The 25,007-nt window shown below is 38.3% G+C and overlaps 1 protein-coding gene across 1 annotated transcript; it reads right to left on the bottom strand.

Moving 5' to 3' along the window:
• Positions 1 to 1,317: 1,317 nt before the first annotated feature.
• GLP2R (glucagon like peptide 2 receptor) lies at positions 1,318 to 24,995 on the bottom strand. Its single transcript, XM_030230113.2, has 13 exons — positions 24,927 to 24,995; positions 19,983 to 20,091; positions 19,302 to 19,406; positions 18,167 to 18,288; positions 15,232 to 15,338; positions 14,501 to 14,657; positions 13,372 to 13,531; positions 13,185 to 13,245; positions 11,025 to 11,094; positions 10,343 to 10,431; positions 9,123 to 9,261; positions 5,110 to 5,151; positions 1,318 to 3,658 (listed from the first exon to the last, which is right to left on the bottom strand). Exons 1-13 carry the CDS (start codon positions 24,993 to 24,995, stop codon positions 3,341 to 3,343), a joined length of 1,548 nt encoding a protein of 515 aa, XP_030085973.2. The 3' UTR covers positions 1,318 to 3,340.
• Positions 24,996 to 25,007: the final 12 nt, after the last annotated feature.

The raw sequence follows: 25,007 nt of genomic DNA, 5'->3' as shown, positions 1-25,007 counted from the left end.
CTAAGTGCAGTAAAATATCAGAGATTAACAGCCTGTCTCCAACAGATTACTGAGATGGAATAAATCCTGTACATATCAGATCAGTTATCACACCACATCTCATGGCAAAGCTCTTCTGACCCCCTCAGGCTATTCTGGGCTTGGAATGTGATTTTTTTTCTTTCTTTATTTTTTTATCATGCAAGTTTTGACAGAAAGCAAAATCCTAGGCCAAGACAGCTCCAAAGCTGTGGCAGTCAGGTTTGGAAGTGGGTCGTGTCTGATGTCCTGAGGATTAATTAACCAATCTTCAGTCAGGCAATAAATAATAATTATTTTACTGAATGGATTGACTCAGCAGGACTGTGGGAAGCCTTTATCTCCCACCAGGCTTTCTCCAGAGGCAGTGGAAATCTGGGCAGTAAAGGTGAGAAACCAATGGATAAAGAGAAAAGAGCTTTTACCAGGTCTGCACCATGCCCTGGGGGAATGGTAAACTTTCTGTTGCTTGGTAATTAGTCAGTGTGCAAAGATATACATAATTCCCATCAAACACCACTTGTGAACAAACAGCAGTTTAGGTCAGGCTGTCTCCTCCACTCTTGTTTTGTTAGAACAAGATCCTATTTCATGTTAAAAACAGAAAACTTCTCCAGACACTGAAGAGTTGGATCTGCAGCCTTAAAAGACACTTAAATTGATTTAAATACACAATACACAGACATTAACTGGAAAAATCATTAACTTATGTTTCTATAGTTGTAAGAATATGCCTTAAATGAGAGAAACTGTGTTAAATAATGAAAAGTTTCTAATGTAGGGGTGTGGTTGTATGGAATAAGCCAAGAGTTTAGGAGTTAAAACAGAAGTTTATATGTGCCTGTGAGTTAGAAGCCCATTAGATAAAAGTATCCACAGTGCAGCAGAAGTAACTAAAAAGAAGTTAGAAAAGTAAAATAAATCCTGTAGGAACTGTCTGTTAGTTGCTTATAGATGAAAGAAATATGTGTTATTAATAATATTGTTGATAATAATATTTCTGAATATATCAGAAATATAATATAATATAATATAATATAATATAATATAATATAATATAATATAATATAATATACATCTAATATAATATAATATAATATAATATAATATAATATAATATAATATAATATAATATAATATATATGATATTATATTAGAAATCTAATATTTTTCTAATATTATTTCTAATATATTTCTAATATATTTTTAGAAAGTTATATGTTACCTTATAACAAAAAATCTTGTGACTACTCTTAAGCTATAGCCCAGTGCTTACTCCTCTAAAATCTCACTGATTGATGTTTATTTAAACAATAAATTGTTCTTAACTTGAAAATATTCCCATCCCTTCATTTCCAGCAGTGCCAGTGATTCCTGCCCAGTGTTCCTGTGCACTTGCAGCATCCCTGGCTGCTGCAGGTGGTTTTAGCAGCTCACCAGGCTTTCCCTGTCCCTCCAAGGGCTCCACAAAGGGTGGAAGGAAAATCCCAGGAGGATTCCTGACCTTCAGATTCCCAGGAGGACACTCAGCTCTTCCTGACTCTGACATATGTGAATTGTGAAGTTCGCTGCTGTCTTCTAGAAATATTTAGAAATTAGGAGCTTGTTTTACTTCTGTAAAATAAATAATTCTGTATTCTTGCTGTTATCTACTTAGAAAGGCACTTTCTGAAGGAATCCATGTGATGGTTGTTTTTGTCTGGATTAGACCTCAGGCCAATAGGGCTTGCTTATATAACAAGGGTTGATTTTTATAAACTGAAAGAGGCAAAAAGCCCAAACCCATAACAGAGAGGAGAAAATGCAGCTAGAGGGACTGCTGTTCAAAACACAGAAAACTGGTTTCCTGACCACATGAAAATCCTTAAAATGCAATTAAAAAGTAAACTTTCACTGAGATGGCATAAAATCTTAGCATTTCAATGTCTTTAACACCTAAGTAAAACACATGCTAAATCTCTTTAATGTGTTAAACAATGGCTCTAGAGGAAATCAGTCTGTTTGAAATTGAGGAAGACACAAAGTGTGCATGTGTGGTGCCTGCTGTTAACAGTGCCTGCTGAAAAAATCCACTGCAGTAAAATTCTATACAAGCAGAATTCACATTCTAGTAAAAAAAACCAACTTCATCTGCAGTTTTTAAATTATTTTAAAAGAGATCAAACATTTACAGTTTATTAATATATCACTGAAATATACAACTTGGTATTGATTAAATAGGCTAACACGGATTGAACTGTAAAAGAAATGCTTTTTTAAAGTGCCAGAAAGAGGTTCTTGAACTAGTGCTAGTCAATGAATTTATCTGTTCTTTGCAATAAAAGAGTATAAATGCCACAGGTTGCATGGCTAAACCTTTGCAGCCTGATAAATAATCAGAAAAGCACTGGTAAGTTATATAAGTGGAATCATTTACAAACTTGATTGCATGTCACAGGTCTAGATGTGAGAAATAAAACTTCACCATGGCTCCAGTTAAATGGAGGAGGAATGATTTCACAATGCTCTTTTGGTGCTGTCACAATCCCATGTCTTCATCCATTTTGGGTCCCCTGGGAGGAAGGTGGAGGCAGCACTTACCATTGTTTTGTCATTAAGGACACGTGTAAGGCAAACCAGAAGTCACAGTGGCTTGTGTCAAAAAAAGAAAAAAAGTAACAAAAATTGTATAAGAACATTTCATTTGGGCACATTCCACTGAGGTATTTTGGCTTTTCATCTCAGAAAGACATTTCCAGCAGTAAACTTTAGGAAGATGCTCAAAAATGCAAGCAAAAGCTTGGTTCTTCCCAAGTTTGGTTTTTGGGTTAGATATATATTTATATTTTTTATATGTGTGTGTGTGTGTGTGTTTGGTCTGGTTTGTTCTGGAGCTGGGGTGGTTTTCTTGAGATGGGGAATGATTTCAGTCTGTGAAGGAAGGAGCCTTCCACACACATCCCTCTGTTTAAGAACCACTCCCATGAGAAGGAAAAGCTGACTTCTCCTGCCGTGGCTCAGAGCCAGTCACAGATGGCTGAAGGTGACAGAACGTGTCTCCAGAGCCTGCTGCTTTCCAGAGTTCATCCTTCTTCCTTGTGTGTGCTGCAGAAACGCCAGCTCAAAGCACAACTGCTCCATCCAGAAGACCTCTTCTCCCCAGGCACCCAGCTTAGCACCTCCAGATAAATGACATTGTTCTGGGCCCAAGGAAACTGAACAGCTGCGACATCAGCTGCTCCACCCTGTCCCTGCTGATCCCAGAGCTCTGAACAGCTGAGAGATGGACGTTTCCTTTCCCTGGGCCCTGCTGCTGGCAGGTGCTGCCCCAGGGCACAGCTCCCTAAATTTCACTTTCCTCAAAGACTTCCTCGGTGGTCTCTGCCGTGGTGACCTCGCCCTCGCTGCTGTCAGACATGCTCATCTGGGGAGGGCCTGTCCTGGCCCCTGGGCTGGGCCTCCCCAGCACCTTCTGCAGCTGCAGCTCCCAGGGCTTGCTCACCTCCAGGCCGAAGTGCTGCCTGCTGCTGAGGTGCTGCTTCTTCCTTTTCTGGGAACATTTCCTGAGGTATTTGATGTTTTCCCCTAGAAAGCAGAGCTTGCAGCCGAAGGGATCTGCCAGCAGGAAACGTGCCCACTGCTTCTGCAGCTCTGCTTTCACCTGAGGAGAGGAGGCAATGGTCATTGGTACTGCGGGTGAGCAGCCTGGAGCTCCCTGACACCCACAGCAGGTGTAAAAGGGGAGGAACTGGGAAGTGCTGAGCTTCCTGCCCCTTTGGGGTTTTCTAGGAGTGAAAAGGGGGCTGGGATGGTCAGGAGGGATGGAAATGAGAGATCTCTGAAGCCAGGGCTTGGAACTGGTGGGTTATTGCAAAGGGCCTGGGTGCAGGGCCCTGCTGGGAGCTGCCAAACACAGCTCAGACAAGTAAAGAGAAGTAAAGAGAGAAGGCAAGAGCGTGGTGAAGAGGATGGGAGAGTGAGGTTCCCGTTACAATACCATAAATCTTCTTTTGTGCTGAATATTCTAATTCTCACTAGCCAATCTAATACAAGATACAAATCCTACAGCATTTACATACAGCCTATAAGAATCATTACATTACCATACTGAGTTACTTTTTAAACCCTAAAAACTCCTCTTTGGACCCCTTCTGCTAAGCCTAAAAACTGCTCCTTGGAAACCCTAAAACTACTCTTTGCAGGAGTTTTAAACCCTAAAAACTCCTCTTTGGACCCCTTCTGCCAAGCTAGCAGGGTCTGCTCTGGCCCTTGGAGCTGCCTGCAAGCAGAGGGTGTTGTTTCCTCACAAGGGGATTCCCTTCAGCTGGCCATGCCATTGTTTTTCAGGTGTTCAGTAACTGAGGGATCTCAAAGCTTTCATTTCAATCTCATTTACAGTTTCCATATTCTCAAAATCTTTTGCCAGGCTATCACATTGATCAGGCTTTCCTGTTCCATCTTCCCCAACAGGGTTTGCCTTGCACCTGGCCCTTGCAGGGTGGGAACAGATTTGTTTGCTAAATCAATCTGAAGAGCCCAACCTCCTCACCCTGACTTAGGAAAGATTTTCCTCTGCAAATCTGATGGGTGTGAGTCGTGTCAGTCTGCACCTGGGCCAGATGTCAGGGAGAGCAGACAGATTCAGCTTAGAAAACATTCAAAATTAACTGAGGCAGCATCATTTTCCAAGGTAACTTGTGGCAATTCGGGCTGAGAGAGCTGGGGTTGTTCAGCCTGGAGGAAAGAAGGCTCTGGGGAGATCTTAGTGCCCCTTCCAGGGCCAAAAGGTGACATATAAAAAAGCTGAGAGACATTTTTCATGTGCAAATAGTGATAGGAGAAGGAGGGGCATGGTTTTAACTACAAGAAGACAGAATATTTTGCATTTGAGCCCAAACCTGTAGTAGCTGTTGTTTTCTCTTCACCCAGAACAATTTTACCAGCTCAAAAGAATGCATCCATGCTCTCAATAAGCAGAGCTGTTCATCCTTGGTGTCATTAATACATTTTACGTTAATACATTTTACTAAAATGAACTAAAATGTACTAAAATTAAATAAGAGCATTTTACTAAAATGAACTAAAAGCTTCTCTCACAGCATTGTGTCTTACCTCTCCATTAGCAAAGCAATAGAGAACTGCTACCAAAAAACCCTGGAAGAGAAAGGGAGTGAGGGGAAAAAGTCAGTGTGCAGGAAATACCTCAAACTCTAATTTAAAGGTGACATTAGTGCTAAAACCATAAATATAAACAGTGCTCCTTAGTGTTCAAGAAGGAAACCAGCTGCCTGCAATTATTGTAACCATTACTTTGATAATTAATATTTATTATTTATTGAAGTACCCAGTCACTTGTTTTTGGGCAGTTCCTTCAGGGCACATCTTGTGCAGATGCTGAAGAATAGAAATTATATAATATATATATATATATATAATATATATATATATATATAAATAAAATTTATTTATTATTTATTATATATTTATATTATATTTATTTATGTATTTTTCTAATTATATTTATCTTTTATAGTTATATTTATATATGCACACTTATCAAAATTATAATTATATATAAATTACACCTATAATTTAAATTTATATAAATTATATTATATATATTTATATGTATGTATGTATACGGAATTTATAAATATATTTTATTTATAATGCCATATAAATAATGTATATAATTTAAATTTATATAAACGTATATAAAAATTTATATATTACATATTTTATATAATATATATTTATATATGTATATCTGTATATAATTTTTATATATATCTCTATTTTTATATGTATATATCAAATTTATAAATATAATTTATTAATAATTATGTATAATTTAAATTTATAGAAATTATTATATATATATATATATTATATTTACAGATGATAAAACTCAGTTTTATCTTCATTTTGCTACCACATAATGTTTTTTTTTTCCAAACTGTTGCTGTTATGCTGTGACTGCTGCTATTCCCACGTGGTAAAATAAAAAAATGCAGCTTGGTTTCTCATATTGTCTGCATGCTTGGTTGTGTGTGTGAATGATTCTACTGGGATCTCTTTTGGGTTCTTTTTACCAATTATTTCTATATGAAGTGATTAGTGTTAGCTCAAAGTTCAGCTGTACTGAGTGTTTGGAATTGCTGGTTCTCCTTTTAAACTGATTCAGACAAACACCTTAAAAATCCTGCAGGTGGAACTCGTTTTAAACCAATCCCAAAATTAAATTATCGTTTCCATTTGCCTCTCTCTGGGTTTGCTCTCAGGCTAAAGCAGCTTACAGGCTGCATCTCAGCCCCACAGAGATGCAGATTTATTCCTCCTGCTCCAGGAAATGCCTTTTTTGGTTGTCTAAAGGCATCTGTGACACAAGTTCTGATTAAGAGAATAAATACTCTGAGCCCAAGGCAACATTTCTATCACAGCTACAGAGGTGAAATTCACCTGACAGCATTTCATTGTTCCCACACTGATTTTTCCAGAAATATTTCTGCTTTGCTCAGACAAAAGTTTAAAAAGAATTCCAGATACACAGAAGCTTCAGCTTTTTTCATTATCCCTAAAATTAACCAACAGCATTCTGAGCCTGCTGTTAATTTTCCAGCTGTCCTGAATTATTTGGAGTCATTAATTCCTTCAGCACATGTACAGTTTATCTGCCTCACCAGTGGAAATGGGGACAGGAAAGTAACAACCAAAACTGCTTTCTCCATGTATTTTATTGCTGTCATTTTTCATGCTTCGCCTGGCTTGTGGTGGGAAGATATTGTTAATTAGAGTTAATAATAGGTGATATTAATGGCTGATATTAGTTAATAGGTGATATGAGTGAGAATAGATTAGAGAGTTAATAATAGGTGGTTTTAAAGTTAATAATAGGTGATATTAATAGGTGATATTAGTTAATGGGTGATATTAATGAGAATAGATTATAGAGTTAATAATAGGTGGTTATAAGTTATAATAGGTGATATTAATAGCTGATATAGTTCATGGGTGATATTATGATGATAGGTGATTATGGAGTTATCATCGGTGGTTCAGTTAATATAGGTGATATTAATAGGTGATATTAGTTCATGTGTGATATTATGATGATAGGTGATTATAGAATTAATAATAGATGATAATAGGTATTAATAATAGCTGATATTAGGTGATTATAATGATAATAATGATACTGATAATGATAATTAATGAGTTGGTGATATTAATAGGTGATATTTATGTGACATATATATCACATAAATATATAATGTAGTCCCATCTAATATTTTAAATATTTCAAAATATTATATTAAATACAAATTTACTGACTTAAAGAGCAACTTTTTATGCAGAACTTCTGCTGCTCCTGGAGGCAGTTCTCTTTTTTTGGGAGGTGGAAAGTTCCTGACTTTGCTGGGTGGTTTGGGGGGTTTTGTTATGGGTATGAACTCTGAATTTGGCCTCACAGGCACCACAAGCGGAAAGGATTAAGTGACACTCCTGAGCCTGGTGACAGGCACTGGGAGAAAGGCAGGGGCTCAGCTCCCTGATTTCAGCTGGGAAATCCTCTGGGAATCTCCTTCACTGCTGCTGCAGGGTCAGAGCAGGAGTGACAGGCTCTGTGAAATCCCCCCAGAAGGTGCAAAATTCACTGATTATTTATCATCAAATGTTCACTTCATATCCTGATTTCTTTAATGCACATTTTTCTCCCAGTAAATTGATTTTCACACTTAGAAAGCTTCCCAGTGTGTTGGGACTTGTCAAAGACACATGTTCAGAATGATCCCAGTGAAAATGGAGAATCAGAAATTCAATATAAATGTTCAGTAGCAGGAACACCAGTAGGAAAGGACAGAAGCACACCTGAGCCTCAAAGGTGCTCTTCAGCTCTGATGACAACTGGAATGTGATAAATTGCTCATTAAATAACTGGGTTCTTTCCAGAAAAACCCACCAGAAACCAGTGGGTTTTTTTCCTGAGGGAAACAATTTCCATGCACAAGGGAGCCAAGATGTTTGGATTGCCCCATTTCCTAAAGCAAAGCAGCATCCTACCTACAGCACAACTCCTCTTTAGAATTTAATTTTGTGCTCCTTGAAAATGTTTGAGTTAAACCTTCAGCTGAGATCCCAGGGATAATTGTTTTTCTTTAACAAAACAGTTTAACTGCCTTTTTAAACTACTGAGAAGATTTACAGACTAAACAAATGTAATTGGGTACAGTTTATGTGCTTTTTGGCTAATCCCTTCATAAATAATGCTGCAGCTAAAAAAGAGAATCTGCAATAAACATTGGCTGAGATCTCTGGGTATTTTTAATGGAGCTTTGCTTCTAAAGCATGACGTGCTGCCAAGCTCATGCATGTTTCTCTAAAAGGAATGAAGTTTGTGTTCTTTAGCAAGGATGAGTAAGCTGGTTTATAGATCAGATTTCTTTCTACTAACCAGTAAATAAAAATCTTCACTTAAAATGATTCTGCACTTTTAAAATAACCTCTAGGCACTGCAGCCTCTCCAAGTAAGGATATTTCTAACCAAGGAACTTATGCTCCAACGTTAAGGTCCCTTCCAACCCAAATAATCCTGGGATTTTGTGAACACCCTGTCAGCAGGCTCCTCAGCCTTGTGGCTCTCCAGGAATTCTCTGCTGCCACTGGGAAATTTTTCCCCTCAACTGTGGTGGAAATTTTAAATTACAGCCTCAGTAACAGTGCCCAAACACTGATGCATGCACACATCAGAGCACAGGTGCATATGTGCAAAGGTAAAAACCAGAATTCAGATGAATTGTGGGGAAAGTGCAGCCATGCTCAGGCTGCAGGGTCAGAGCAGGGAATTGCTGAGGAGCAGCCAACAGGAGCCAGAGAGATTCCTGGGCTGTGCAGCAAAGAAAGATCTGGAAATTGCTGTCCTGGCAAGGCAGGGAGATGTGGGTACAGGACAACTTTATGAGTGTTTTATCTTGTTACTGCAAGAGTGTATTTAGAGACATTGTAGGTTGGGATATAATATTAAATCAGAATTCACTGTAACTGTAGTGAGCAGCAGATACACATGGAGCTATGAACCCTAAAAACAATACTTGCAAAACACAAAACCCAGTGTTTTCAGAACTTACATGAAATGAGCTCATAGTCAGCTGAATGAAAAGTCTTATATGTCTTGAAAGTCCTTCCACCTGTTCATCAGTGATGAAGGTAAACACAAATTCGTGGATCCCCAGCAATGGAATCAGCACAAGAGTAGATCTTGCCAGTCTTAAAAAGAAAGGGTTTCATGATTGTGTTTTTTAAACATCCTTGGTGACAAGAATCAAAAGCTCAAGGACAAAGAAATTATTCCAAAAACATGCCCTAAATTCTGGCTTTGGAATGGCAGTAGCAGTTTTGTGATTTGGAGAAGAATGTAGGCAGAAATCTGTGGAAAGTCTAGTTAAAAGGCTTGTTTAAAGGAAATGTTTTCCATGGCACATCCTGGCCAGAATAAATTAATTCTGATTCCCTATCAGGCCACAAACATAGTGCTAGAGGGTTTTTTCTTTTTCTTCCCAAATTTTGGTGACAAAGGGAAAGATTTGTCACAGCAGCAGAGCCACGAGAGTGAGAGGAGATACCTGAGGGCAGAGATCTCAGAAAGAACAAAAGAAAAAAGAAAAACTTTTGTGAAAATGCCCCCAAAACTCAGCACAGTGCTGAGCAGCCTTTGCTCCGTCCCAGACATGGAAATGTCTGTGGAGCCTGCTCTCCTAATATCTATTCAGAATATTCAGAATATTGCTATTTCCCATATTCTAAATATCTGTTACTCCTGGGGGTGCTGGGTACATCTTTAGGGGAAACTGACAAGTTTTTGATGTGACAAAATGTTTAAAGGAGGGCCAGGGAGGAATGAACTCTCTGTTAACAAAGTGACCAAATTATTAAAAATCATTTAAAAAAACAAAAAGCCCAAAAGTTTCTCTCCTCAATTTAGTAAAAAGACACCTCAGAACACCTTTAAAACTTCACCTCAGACCTAGGGCTACCCAACTGGACAGAGGGCAAAACTTCCCACCTAAGCAATTCACTAGAAAAAGATAAAAACAAAAGAAATAGAGTGTTTGATAGAGTGTTTTAACAAAAAACTGAGCTAGGGCAAAGAGGTTTTCTCTAAAAAAGCTTTGTTATTTTGCCTTTTATTAAACTTTTTCTGTTTCCCACCCTACCTCAAAGACCATCCTACAAATTTTATACCATTCCAAGTAGCTCAGCTGTCTCAAGTGTGCTAAATTGAATAAGAGCTCATAAGACCTAACTCAAGAAAAAAGCTGCCAGGATTTCTGGGTCTTTTGTTACACACCTGTATTTGTAGTCATGGAAGGTCATTTGCTGAGCCTTCAGTTTGGAAATCAGCATTCTGAGAATTTTTAAGAAGATGCCAAAGTTAACCTTGAAGGAAAACACATTTGGTTTACTTAGAGCAAATGTCATTACACTCACCAGTTAACAATTAAATAAATGTGTAATTGATATTAAACACCTGCAAAACTTGTCACCAGCTTACAGCAAATGTCATTATACTCAGTTAACAGTTAAATAAATGTGTAATTGATATTAAACACCTGCAAAATGTGCCACCAAATAACTGGAATGCAGCTGGGCTGAGGCTGGAATAGAGGCAGGTTATTGTCACATACTAAATATGCAGAATGGAGTAACTTAGCATTGCCTTATTCAGCCTGACATATCATTTGATTCATGATCTTCCTCTACAAAATCACATTTCAGGTTTTTAAACACAGAACCCTGCTTCTGCATTTTCTGAACAGAACTTTATCCCTTCTGTCCCTTTATGTGAGAAACTGAAATATTAAATTATTGAAACATGACATATTATGAGAATTGTTGAAATATGAAATATTATTTTGATATTTCTGTGGTAGGAAACTATATCTTATTTTTTCCAAAATTCTGTAGGACCAAAATGGCACTAATTACAAAGGCCAAGGAGGGGAAAATAATTCAGGTTTTATAATTCTTACTGCAATGGAAAACAGCATTGGTCCTCGGATGATCCACCAGATCCCCATGTGTTCATTTGTTCCCCAGCACCTGGAGAATAATTAAAGAATAATTATTTTCAGAGGAAAAAAAATAAAGTTAGAATGGCCACATAACTTGTCTGTTTATTTCAAAAGGAGCTTGATGAAATTCAGCTTTTTCAGGTGGCCCCCAAAAGAAATGGAATAAAACCAGGAAGAGTTTCACCAACAGCTCTGAAGATCTTTCCACATGAATGTTGATAAAGGTTTCCCTGGACCATAAACTTCAGAACTATCTGGCAAACTCAGTCTTGGAATCCACAAAACATGACACCAAACCCTCAGGTAATTTGAGTAGGATTAACTCCATTCTATCTGAAACTGGAGACTGGGAATGAATAAACTGGGAATTGTGACCATGCTTCCTGAGCTGCTAAAATCATGCATTCAGTTTCCTTGCAGCTGTCTCTTTTTCTCCTGCTTTAACCCTCTGATTTGTCCTGTTTCTTCTTGTTGATTAGCCTGAGGTTCTGTAGGGTCTTGGCTTGTCATTTACAATTTATCTGACTCTGCAAGACCATAATTATGGCTTGGATGTTGCTTATTATCCACGTTGGTGTTGCAAATGAAATTCTCCAGAAACCACAAAAAATAATGGGAGAACAAAAGATTCCACACATAAAGCACAAATGTGAAAAATGTGTTTTATAATTATAAAATACATTACAAAATGTATTTATGATTGGCTTTTCACAAAAATTAAAATGAATATTCTATGTGTTGTGTAGAAAGTGATGCTGTATTAATTTTAAGTAGTGTGTTTGTTTTGTTTTAGGTTATAACAACGTTAAAATAGAAACTTTGCTATGTAAGAGACTTTTTTAAAGAAGGGAATGAGGGACTCACACCATGACAGCAGCCACAGGACACCTGAATCTTTCAGAAAAAAAAAAATTATTGCTCCCTTATCAGAAGAAACAAACTTCCTGTGTCCTCAGCCCTGAAGACTCTGTCAGGATTCAGAGGAAGGAGCTGACCCTGCCCAGACAGAATCCTGTGTGTGAATGGAATTTATGCACCATGCATGAGGTGTATGAATGTGCAACAGGCTGTTGCTTTAAGGGTTAATCCTCTGTTAACTGGGGGTCCTTTTTTGGGCTTATTTTGCCCAGGAAGAGGCACCCAGACTGTCCCTAACTCTTTGTTTCTATTGTCTCATGTTGTCCTAATCCTAATTGCCCAAATTTTTATACTCTAATTGTATTACCCTTATTATAACCATTTTATTACTATTAAACTTTTAAAATTCTAAAAACAAGTGATTGGTGTTTCTCACAACAAAGATTATGGGATGTCCCAAGAGCATCACTCAGAGCAGCCACTGCTGCTTGCTGGTGCATGTTTCTGTCCCTGATGCCCTCCCCAAATATCACTACCTGGTTTGGTCATGAGTCTCCATTAAAAATCACTTTTTTTCCTTAAATAGTGGCAGTGAATTTGAAATGAAATCAAAGTGTAGATGGGAGATTTCCTTTGCAGTGTAGATTTCCTTGTCCAAGGACAGCACTAGTCTCCTCTCCTCACTGACAGGTTAGTAAGGCTGCAAGGTGTGAGATGCTTTGCTTAATTGGCTGTTTCTAATTATTACAATTAATTTGTTCTTTCTATTCATTTAAAAGAAATCTCTTACAATCAGGATTTCATCTTGGTTACCCCAAATTTCATCCACAAAATTCCAGCATCCAAAGCTCAGCTTGCAAGCACCTCAACCGCTGATGCTGCAGGGCAAACTCCCAAAACTGGGACTGCTATGACCACTAGAAGCACACATTTATTATCAGCTGTGAATTAACACATCACCTCTGCACTGACTAAAATACCCAATTGCTTCATGTAAATGGATGAACATTTCAGGACCAGTGAAAGTTCATTCTACTCCTTGCTAAATGTGTGAGGAAATCTGAGAATCCCCGGAAGTTTTTTTATTATTATTTTTTAAAAGTTTTTTTTTAATGTAAAATATTAAAGGGAGCCATGAAAATGTAACAAATATCCACAGGTGCTGTATAATCTGCTAATTTGCTGGTCAGTTCTTGTGTCAGGTACAGCCAAGCAAAAAGAAAGTCAGGATTCCAAAGGACATTTTTATTTATTACCTACCCAGTGTTCTCCAGCTTGGACCTGCTTATTCCCCATGGGCCCACAAACAGGATTGGAACCACTGAAAAGAGAAGAAGAATCTATTCCAGCCAAGCCTGTAGAAGTAGATTTTGTTTTCCTTTGCACACCATGCTGCACTGGCTCAGCAAAGCAGAAGGAAAGCAGAGCTGGAGCAGGGTGGACTCACCCCAGCCTATCACCAGGTAGGTGTGCAGCAGCCTCCTCTCCGAGAGCACCACGGTGATCAGCAGCGTGTGCAGGTAAATGCCTTCCACCAGCAGCCAGAAGTAATTGGCCCCGACAAAGTAATGCATGAACAGCTGGGCAGTCCTGCAAACAATCACAATCTGCAGGGAGCAGAGACCAGGAGTAAATGTGGAAGTCATGATCTGCATCTGAGAGCTTTTACTGGTGAGCTGGTAAAATAATAATTGTCTTTAATTATCTTTTGATGTAGGTACTCTATTCCTACATAAACATACAGCTCTATTCCTACAAAAACATACAGGAATAATAAATATATAAATTATTTACAAATATTCTATTATTATACTATTTATAAATATTTAGTTATCTAATATAAAAACAATATTATATCTAGCTATTACATAATTATTAGACATATGATATATCATCAAATTAATATAATACATCATATCTATTATATAATTATATAAAATATAGTCTATATTTTGGGTATATATTCTAACATATAATAATACTTAAAATACAAATATATCATAAATATATTATAATAATATATATGATTATATGTCTAATATAACGTATGTATTAGATATACATTATAATAGATAGATATAGTGTATGTAATATATATTATAATATGTAGATATAATATCTATATAATGTATATATATAATGTATATATATAATGTCTATATATATAATGAGTATATATATAATGAGTACATATATATATAATGAGTGTGTATATATATATTATATATATATAAATAATGTCTATATATATATAGATAGATATAGATATAGATAATCTGTGCCAAATAAACACAGAGGTTTCTTTCTAAAGGCTACAAGGTGTGAGATGCTTTGCTTAAGTGGCTGTTTCTAATTATCACAATCAATTAATTTGTTCTTTCTATTCATTTAAGAGAAATCTCTTACAATCTGGATTTCATCTTGATTTCCCCAAATTTCATCCACAAAATTCCAGCAGCCAAAGCTCAGCTTGCAAACACCTCAATTCTTAATGCTGCAGGGCAAACTCCCAAAACTGGGACTGCTCTGACCACTAGAAGCACACATTTATTATCAGCTGTGAATTAACACATCACCTCTGGAGTGAGGTATAAAATCCACCCACTCTCATCATTTGGTCTTTTGGAGTAAATATTGTAGTACACAGAGTCTTTAATAAGAACTGCTGCAGCACGCAGGATGAAGGATGCAAACAAATTCATATGGATGTAGTTTCTTGTGCAGTGAAGTTTTCTGGGGGAGAAAAAAAATAATGCATGAATCCTTCAGAATATGTGCAATTTACAGAAATAAATTTTTAAAAACCAACAAAACCCCAGCAAAACAACTGTTGTTTTCAGATTGTTGCCATCAATGGATTCTGCTTAGAAATTGCATTTGCATTGCTCCTTGGAAAAATACAAATTATTTACATGGGCCCAACAGAATGGTTTGGTGGAAAGGATCTTGAGGCTCATCTCATTCCATCCTCCCTGCCATGGGCAAGGACACCTTCCACAAGATCAGGTTGCTTAAAATCTTCCAGGAATGGGGCAGTTTCTCTGGATGACCTCACAGGAAAGAATTCCTGCCTAACACCTATTTTAAATCTACCACCTTCAGCTCAAAGCCATTCCCCCTTCTCCTACCACTCCATGCCCTTTTCCAAAGCTCATCCCCAGATTTTCTTGCAGCCCCTTCAGGTACTGGAACACTGGAAATTAAATGATAATTTCACTCATGACTAAATAATAACTTCAATTTCATCAGAAGAAGAATATGAGTACAGGGCTCTGTACATTCAAAATGCATGTGAATTTTTACTAACCTGAGTGAAGAGAGTATAAGCAGAGCTAATACCAGTGAGATGAGAGAAAAGCAATATCCTACTGTGTACAACAGCTGCAAGGTGGTGAGCAGTTTGTGTTCTTCCTCCTGGGAACAAAGGAGAGAAATGTGTTATGTAGGCAGGGGGACAGGGCAGAAACCCAGCCCAGGAACCTTGGGGATCCCATTTCTGAACAAATGGAGATGGAGCTTCTCTTTTGGATGTACTGTGAGGGTCTGCTTGTAAAAAACAGGTTCATTCTGGGAACTTATTTCTGCTGGATCACATTCCTACTATAGTCCTATGTAACAATAAAAAATATACATTGACAAAGACAAAATTCATTCAAGGAGCCAGGGCAGGATTCTGATCCCTGCTCTCCGGTGGGTACCAATTGCTGCTGTGTTGTGAGGGTTTTTAGGATGAGGTGAGAGATGAGAATTGACTCCAAGTTCTTAGAAGGCAGAATAGAATAGAATAGAATAGAATAGAATAGAATAGAATAGAATAGAATAGAATAGAATAGAATGTATTATATTACATTGCATCGTATTGTATGACATTATATTACAATATATTACATTATATTATGAAAATTGTATACTAAAATTATACTAAAAAAGAGAAGGGAGACATTAGAAGGCTAGAAAAGAATGATAATAAAAACTCCTGACAGACTCAGAGAGTCTGACACCACTGGACTGGGATTGGTCATTAATTAATACAAATTCACATGGAACCAATCAAAGCTGCACCTGTTGCTGAGCAATCTCTAAACCACGTTCTTAGCAATCAGATAATTCTTGTTTAAATTCCTTTTCTGAGGTTTCTCAGGAGAAAAATCCTGGTGAAGGGATTTTCAGAAAATATAACAATAACACTCTGCCCTGCCTTTTGAAATCAGTGTGTGACAAAGACACTTGCACCCTGAGTTTCTCTTTGAATCCAAAGGCTTTCCCAGATTCCCCCTGCACAAACACCATCTGTGTCCCAAGTCACAGCTGGTCCCTGCCATGGATCCCTGGGTCCTGCTGGGTTAACAGCTGCAGGGATGACTGAAGCTGTGTGTGTGGCCTGGACACACAGCCACTGACAGCTGTGTCTGCACAGTTCTGGGAGCCAGCTCTGCCTGGAGCTATTGGAACAGACTGACTTCTGCCTTGAGCTCAAAGGAAAAAATAATAATTATTAAATTAGAGCTGTCTTGAAAGTCTTTGAATGACAAATGAGACCTCAGAGGAGGAAGGAAATACTCACACTTTCACAGATTGTCATAAACATCCTGAGCTGGAAGGTACCCACAAGGATTGCTGAAGTCCACCTCCTGGCCCTGCACTAATTTGCCTAATTTAACATTTATTTCTCCTATTTTTTTTTTCCATTTTAGCTGCTTATGTCTGCCTCTCAACTCTTCAAACTTCCAGCCCAAGGAAAGCATCTCTGAAGAGGCAAAGAGACACAGGATGTGTGGCTCTCATAACCCACATTTGGCCTACAGAGCTTTTCTTGGAACCTGTGTCATTTCCTCACTGATTTTGCTGTTTTTCTTCTTCTACCACTCAGCACCAGGACTTTAGCACTGTCTTCCTGCCAGCAGCTTTCTCTAATAATTCCAATAATTAGAGAAATAAAACCAAATCACAAATCGCTCTTGAAGGGGGTGAGGGTGCCCAGGGAAAGCAGTGTGGGTGCAGGAGATCCCCAGCTGCTGGTCACTCTGCTCCATGGAAACATTCCTGGCAGAAATCTCAACTTATCACCTTGGCTATTTCAATTTTGCAACACCAAGCTGATTCCTCTGCTGTGTGAAGATACTGGCTCTGGGTTATTTCCAACAGCCTGGGGGGTTTAAATTAAATTAAACAAGAAAATTGCCCATATTATTCAATCAAATTAAACAAATGGAATAAAATTTATTCTATTAAATAAAACAAAACAAGCCCACATTTAGTGCTGGTAGGAAAGCTGGTTAAAGCTTTCAAAGTAATTGTCTGCTGTCACACAAGATGAAATAATATCAAATATGCCATCCAGAATGGTCAACAAACCTTGCAAAACACTCAGAACTAATGAATATTTATTATATTTGCATAAATAAACGGAAAGTTTGGAAATTCATGTATTTACCACATAAAGAGCTCAGTAAAAATGTAGTAATACACAGTGCTACTAAACTAATAATGTTTGATAACCCATCAGTAAAGTGCTTGATAAGTAAGAAGCAGCACTCACTCAGCATTAAAAAGTAAAAACCAGTGGTGAGAGTGCTTGCCTAAGAGATCTAATTCTGAATTCCATGGCAAAACAAGTTGGGCAGAAAATCACTTGTGGCATCTAAAGCAGGAATTCCTTTCTTTAATATTTTCTTTTCTGCTTCTTATAAATAAAATAACAACTGGTAATTTGGTGAAATTAAATCTGGTAATTTGAATGAAATCTGAATTCCATGGCAAAAATGTTGGGCTGACAAAGCCCAGCCCCTGGCCTGATGCAATATGAGAAATACAGGAAGGATGGCATCAGATGAGGGTGAATCCTGCAGCCTCTGCCCAGCTAATTTAGAAATAACCAATTAACAGCTCATTAGATGCTGAGAGGCTCAGGAGAGAAGCTGAGCTGACTTTGACAGACCAGTGTGAGATGCTGGGATGTCACTTGCCTGACAAGTTGCAGAGTTTTTCTGTTTTATTAGGAGAAAATCAGCACATGGAACACTGGACTGTGAACAGAAAATCACTTGTGGCATCTAAAGCAGGAATCCCCTTCTTTAATATTTTCTTTTCTGCTTCTTATAAATAAAATAACAGCTTTCCATCTGGTAATTTGAATGAAATCTGAAGATGCTTTGCAGGTATTAAATGGCAATGTTTTGTCAGTTACTCAAGAAGAGATTAAGAGGATTAAAGTTTTTAACTGCAATATAAAACATACTTACATTTTTTTGGAAATGATTTTTCTCAGAACATTCTGAACTATCCCGCCAAATGTCTGTGGAATTTTCCTTTGTTTGCCAAATCCCTTCATCCAAGCAGACTCTGTATACATGTCCTACACTTCCTGAAAGTAAACAGAGTTTTAGTTTGAAAGGTCAAAAGAGATTTCATTTTTCATACATGTTTGAAAGATTTCTACCTCCACAACAGCCTCTACACCACCCACACTCAAAAAAAAAAAAACCAAAAAAAAACCCAAACCCCACTTTTCTTTTGTCAATATATTTTTTATAGTTGTGTAGGACAAAGTAGGAATGTAGTCCCTGAATGTACCTGTATAAAAATAAATTCCCAGAAACCCCACAGAGTAAATCCCAAAGAGAAACCTACAGACATCTCATTTATTCATTTCTCCTCATTAAGCTCATGAATGGGGAATTCTTTGACCAGGTTGTGCAGTCAAAACTGCACAAGGATTTGATCAGGGAATGATCTTTTTCTGTCATAACTGATGCTGCAGGCTGATGTTTCATTTCTGTGCCCCCTCAGCAGCTGGGGTGGACTGATGAGGTTTCCTTGGTTTTCATTGCATTGTCCCAGTTGATACTAACTGGGAATTAGTATTAGGTGTGGGGACCCTGTTGGTGTTTGTTTGATGTTGTCCTCAACAGCTGCCACCTGTTTATTTCTGATCAGACCTGAGCTTTTCCAACCATTTTTTGAGTTGAAAGTGTTTAAGGGTGGAAGCAACAACCAGAACATCTTGTTTTGCTCAGCTCAGAGCTCAGAGAACTGTTTTGGGAGCACAGTTGGTTGTGATGGAGCAGGAGCTCTGCATGAATACTAGAACTGGAAAAAACCCTAAACCACCCATGGAATGGGATCTGAAATCTTGCTTTGGTAGGAATTCAGACAGGAAAAAAGTCTCCATTCCATGGGGGCAAGATGCTTTTGTTTATTATGAAGAGCTGGTTTGGGAGATTAGATAGGAACTTCATGCTTATTAGCATAAAAATTATATTAATGATTATATCAAATATATCAAAATTATATCAAATCTATTATTATCGAATGTATTTAACATGTAATATAAAGATATATTTTAGTACCACTTTCACACCAGCCCTTTCACATTACCATTTTCCAGCCAGGGCAAATATGAAGGACAAGGAACAGAGACATTTCCTGGGGGTGAGTAAGGCCAGCAAACAAACTGATCAAATGTCCCATTGCAATGGACTCCTGGGGAGAGAAGCAAATCAAAGTTTCACAGAAAGTTGTGCAGGCCATGAGCAGTGATGGAAACCACTCTGTTCTGTTCCAGGGAACCCGGGAGCAGCTCCAGAGCAGTGAGATATTGCAGATAAATGTTGTGTATGGGATAAGTTTCTGGCTGGAGATGAGGTCAGACCTGCCCAGGGTGGGCAGATTCCTGCTGAGGATTTCCTGCTCCAGACCCTGCTCTGTGCCAGAGCCCAGGGAATGGCTGGGGCTGTGCCAGGGGAGGTTGGGGTGGATCTCAGGGAAAGGCTCTTCCCCCAGAGGGTGCCCAGGGGATGCCCAGGTGGGGTTGTTGGGGCTCTGGGCAGGGACAGGGCTGCACTGGGTGATCCCAGTGGGTCCTTCCAGCTCAGGGGGCTCTGTGATTCTGTGATTTTAGGATTGTATGACCACAGAGAAAGGCAAATAAACAACGGACTTGAGGCTAATATTTCTGTCAGGAGAATTGTTCTACTTGTAGAACTTAGGGAAAGCAAGTCAATATTTGCAGGTTCATCAATCTTACTCCATAAATGTCTTCATTGCCTAATTCCTTACCACTACCCACAGATGATTCCTGCAGCATTTTCAAGCACTCCTGTTTGTATTTGGTCCATCCAGTAGTGGTTTTTTCCAGCAGAGAACCTTTGGCCTGGGAGTGAAAATACTGTGCAGGAGAAAAATCAGTTAGAACCTTTCAGTCCTCAGTGACAGGTTTCTTTCCATTACAAGAAATTCTGGTCTGAAATGAAAGAAAGGAGAAATGAGGAGAGGAGAGTGGAGGAAAAAAAGGATGGGTGAAAAAAGTCTGAAGGAATGAGGAGAGAAAGAGGAGAGGTGAAAATAAAATGAGGAGAGGGGAGGAAAAAATGGTAGGTAAAAAAAAAATCTAAAGAGCTTTTTGGTTTTAGATTATTTTAAAGGTAATCAAGCACACCTGGTTGAGTATTGCAGCAAAAAAAAAGCTGAATAAACCAGTAAGGAATAAGCAATGCTTTTTAGCCACTAGCACCTTTCCTCTGGTGCATTCTGTACTCCTGCCCAGCACTTCACAGACCACTTATTTTACCAGCAGCTGCAACTGTGCCATAAAAACCTTTCTATTCTTCATTTCCCCCTTTTTTTTTTAAGAAACACTTCTGTAAATTTTATTTTTAGTTGCCATTTACACCATGCTGCCTTTTTTGCCTCCACAGGGCACTGTTTGCTTTCCTCTTGTGTCCACAGGTGAGAGGAGTCTCTGCCCTCTGGAATTCCCACACAACAAAATGACAAACACCTCCTTATCTGACTGCAGAGGTCTTTCAGAGGGCCACAGCTGATATTGCTGTTTAGGAAAGCAATGGCTAAAACCAGAAGAATTAAATGCAAAACAGCTTGGTGATTTGGGTGAAGAAATGCCTGACTGGGAGCAAAGCAGTTCAGGAAGGATGATGGGAGGTGCTGCTCCCAGCTCAGGGTCAGCTGGTGATCTGGGCATTATTTACCCATGGAGAGGAACTCCATCCTCTGTGCAACAAATCCCCCTGGTCTCCTCACCAGGGCTTCCAGAGGCCTGAGCTGTCAAAGGTCATTGTCACTACAAGTCACCAGAAATGAAAAATTCAATACTGGTTGGAAATGTTACCGATTCTAATGAGCAAATTTTGGAGAGCTCACAAAATATAAGTTTTCTAAATAATCTCTTTACTAAAAGACACCTTTCAGTTCCTCAGGAAAAGTCAATTTCTTTTGTCTGGACTACACTATTCCTTTGAAACTGCCTTTAACACACATGTGGCTGTCCTGGTGTTATCTGAGATATAAACCCAGAACAACATATGGTTGTCAACCTCACCTTTGCTCCTTTAAATCTATTTAGTTTTTATATTAATGAAGAAAATCACATTTATTTACTTGCAAAACAAGAACAGTGTTCTGGTGTCTAGCTCTTAGGCAGGCTCACTATTTCATGCATGTTTTTGCTGTGTAAATGTCTGCTCAATATTCTGCTTTCAGTCTCTCATCTAATTTCCAGACTCCCACTTTAAGCTAAAATCATTCTTCGGTGGATGGGCTTGAAAGATAAGGAGAGAATATTTACAGCAGCCATGAGAAAGGAATGCATGTTTCCAAAATAAAAAAAAAGCATCTTGACATTTCCCTCCTGCAGGCCCCCAAATCCTGGGAGCCAGGGGAGACTCCTCAGACACTGGTGGGTCAGTGAACCCCATCTGGAGAGGCAGAGCCTTGGAGATGACGCAGTTGGGACAGGACTGCTGGGCTGGAGGAAGAACACTCCAATTCTGATAAACAAATGGGTAAAACAGCCCAGGGAATGCAGAGGGAACCTCGCCGTGGCTACCTGCAGCTCGCTGGGTTCCATTCCTGGAGACAGGAATGTTCCTGGAGCTGAGGAACTCTGTGGTGCACAGCCAGGGGGAAGCTCACCCAACAAGAGTGAGGAGCAGGTCAGGTCTAAATGACAACCCCACATCATTTCCTGATGGAAATGTCCCATTTCCTCAAACCTGCAGGTTCAGTCACACACCCAATGCCTGGTCACTATTGGTGTAAATATCTGTGAGATCAATTTGTTTTGGTCCCACAGCCAATACCTGACCACTACTGGTGTAAATATTTGTGAAATAAATTAGTTTTGGTCACACAGCCAATACCTGACCACTACTGGTGTAAATATTTGTGAGATAAATCTGTTTTGGTCACATAGCAAATATCTGGTCACTATTGGTGTAAATATTTGTGAGATAAATTAGTTTTGGTCCCACAGCCTTTGGCTGCATTCTGACAGACCCAACTATTTTATTTGTTGGGTGCCCATGGCAGGGAGGAATGATGGATCTGACTCCATGCTCTCAGAAGGCTGATTTATTATTTTATGATACTCTATTATATTAAAGAATGCTGTACTAAACTATACTAAAGAATGCAGAAAGGACACTTACAGAAGGCTAAAAAGATAATAATGAAAACTCCTGACTCTGTCCCGACACAGCCTGGCCCTGATTGGCCAAAGAGACAAAACAATTCACATGAAACCAATGAAACAATCACCTGTGGGTGAACAATCCCCAAACACATTCCACATGAGAGCTAAACAGGAGAAGCAAATGAGACAATTAATGTTTTCCTTTTTCTCTGAGGCTTCTCAGCTTCCCAGGTGAAAAATCCTGGGCAAAGGGATTTTTCAGAGAATGTGAAAGCCACCCCCTACAAGCACCTCAAATACCAAACTCAGGCTGTGATTACAAAGCCCAGAGAAGTTTTGTGATGATCCAAGTTTTGGGTTAGATCCAGTGCAAGCTCCAGGGTAGAAGCAGAAACTTCCAGGGGCATTTCCCCTGATCCCAGCCAGTGGAAACACGCAGCCTTTGATCTGCAGTTGCCTTTTGGCCACTGCTTTCAAACAGGATTTCTGGCTAGGAGGACACTCCCGTGTCTGAGACCGAAGCTCAGGAAGCCCACGAGCTTTTGCCCTACCCTGGACATCATTTCAGGTTGTCTGAAGTTGTTTAGGTAAAAAAAGGAACTGCCTCAGCCTGCCAGCCTGGCCCCTGAAGTTCAGCCATGAGGAAATTGAACCAAAACTCCCTGGAAGTGTCTGGCCATTTATTGAGGTTGCAGCAGGCAGACCCCGCTGGTGAGACCTTTGTTGGATGCAGAACAAAATTCTGCCCGAAGTTTTCATTTAGGAAATGGATTATATCTGGTTGCAGACAGGTTTGAATTTAAGTTTTTCACACCTGACCACAGAACAGTCAGAATTTCACCCTTTTAATTTTTTATACTAAGCTGGCAGTGAAATGAAATGTTTCTGTTTATTCAGGCTGTGTTCTTATGGACAGAAAAAAGCCCCTTCAATTTGGGCATAAACTAAAAATAAAAACTGAAAAATATTTATTCATTCCTTCAGCCCTGATCCAGGTTTAGTCTGATGGATATTTTTCCTATCTATAGAGGATTTTGCTTGAAAATACAGACATATATTTATGTATTTGATGTAGTGTATTTCTGTATTTATGAAAATACAGATATAGAGGATTTATGTATTTGTATGATATTGTGTATTTCTGTATTGATGAAAATACAGATATAGTGTATTTATATATTTTTAACAGATTTATGGCTGTGATTCTTCTAAATGTTTCTTTCCTATGAAATAAAATATAATGAAATGCAGCACATATTTCTTTAAACAAGTTGCAAGTGCCACTGTGACAAATTAATTCCCTGTGATTAGTCTAGCAAAGTTTTGATTTCACAGAAGAATTTGGGAGATTTTTTGTCAGCATTGATGGAACCAATGCTTTGGCTGAGGTGTCTCACAAATCTGAGAGTTGTTTCAGTTCTATAAACAGAAGCTCTCTGCAGAGAAGCTCTAGATTTAAATTATATACAATATTAGGAATATTTTCTTTAAAATATATATATATATTTGTCTCCTGGTAATTTTTTCTTTATAAAAATGTTAGAAACACAGATATTGGCTCTACAGCACAAACAGCTGCAAACCCACTTTCTTAGAAACCCAAGAAAATGGAGATTAAGTGGACAGAAATACCTTTTTGCTTTCAGTTTATACATTTCCAATAAATGTATCCTAAATATATCTGTGAATTTTATTCAGTTAAATTCAAATTTACCAAATATCTGTAACTGCTTAAAAATTTATTCAAATCAAGATTGATATTCACAAAGAAATAAGAATTGCTAAAAACCCACATGAAAATTTCCTTGAAGTGAATTACACTGAGATATTTTCTCAGGGTAATTTTTCATTATTCAATGTTTTCCATTAAGTACCTAAACCCCTCCTATTTATAAGGTAAGTAAGAAGGAAGCGTTTAGAATTTTGTAAAGATTTAGGGGGAAAAATAAAAATAAAAATAAGAATAAAAAAATAAAAAAAAAAAAAAAAAAAAAAAAGAAGGTTTAGTGGACCTGTACAAGAAATAAAGGCAGGAATCCCACACAGATTAATTTGCTTTCTGCATGAAGGTGAGGTGCAGAACAAAACCAGCCAGATTTCACAAACTGGAGATTTCAGTGCTCACAAGTGCCAGAAACAAATCAAAGTTGGGTTTAGAACAGAGAAAATCCAGGAGAAAACAAATGTGACTCATAGCAGTGTTTTTATCTGGTAGGAAAGCAGAAAAAACAAATATAATTCAATGCTGATCAATACTGGAATGAGACGTGATGGTGCACACGGTTGTAAACATAATTTATTCACTTTCATTATTCACATTATTCACATTCATTATTCAGGAATGAGGATTGATAGAATAAAATGGCAATAAATGATTTAGTCAGAGAGGGTTCTGACATAAAACTCTGCAGCTTTGCAGCCATTATTTCTCATGATTAATTAGCAATAAAAATTAATTGTTATGTCGGCAGGATCTTTGGTACAAAGGTGCTTTTTTGTTTGTGACATTTAAAATGCCACGTGCTATGAGCTGCCTTTGGCAGTGCCCACTATGAATTCTGGAATGAGCTTACCTGTTTCACAAGAAACAAGAGCAGGAGAGAGCTGGCAGAGGTTGGGGCTATCCTGGACCAGAGCCCCATGCTGCCACCGAG

Source organism: Serinus canaria, chromosome 18 (assembly GCF_022539315.1).
Source record: "Serinus canaria isolate serCan28SL12 chromosome 18, serCan2020, whole genome shotgun sequence".
NCBI lineage: Eukaryota > Metazoa > Chordata > Aves > Passeriformes > Fringillidae > Serinus > Serinus canaria.
This window is presented reverse-complemented; position numbering and strand designations above follow the sequence as displayed.

Coding starts and splice junctions, on each gene's coding strand:
- GLP2R (XM_030230113.2), bottom strand. CDS start 24,995: ATGGGGCTCTGGTCCAGGATAGCCCCAACCTCTGCCAGCTCTCTCCTG. Junction 13,246..13,371: donor CTACCTGGTGATAGGCTGGG/GTGAGTCCACCC, acceptor TTCTCTTTTCAG/TGGTTCCAATCCTGTTTGTG. Junction 3,659..5,109: donor ATTGCTTTGCTAATGGAGAG/GTAAGACACAAT, acceptor TCCTCTCCTCAG/GTGAAAGCAGAGCTGCAGAA.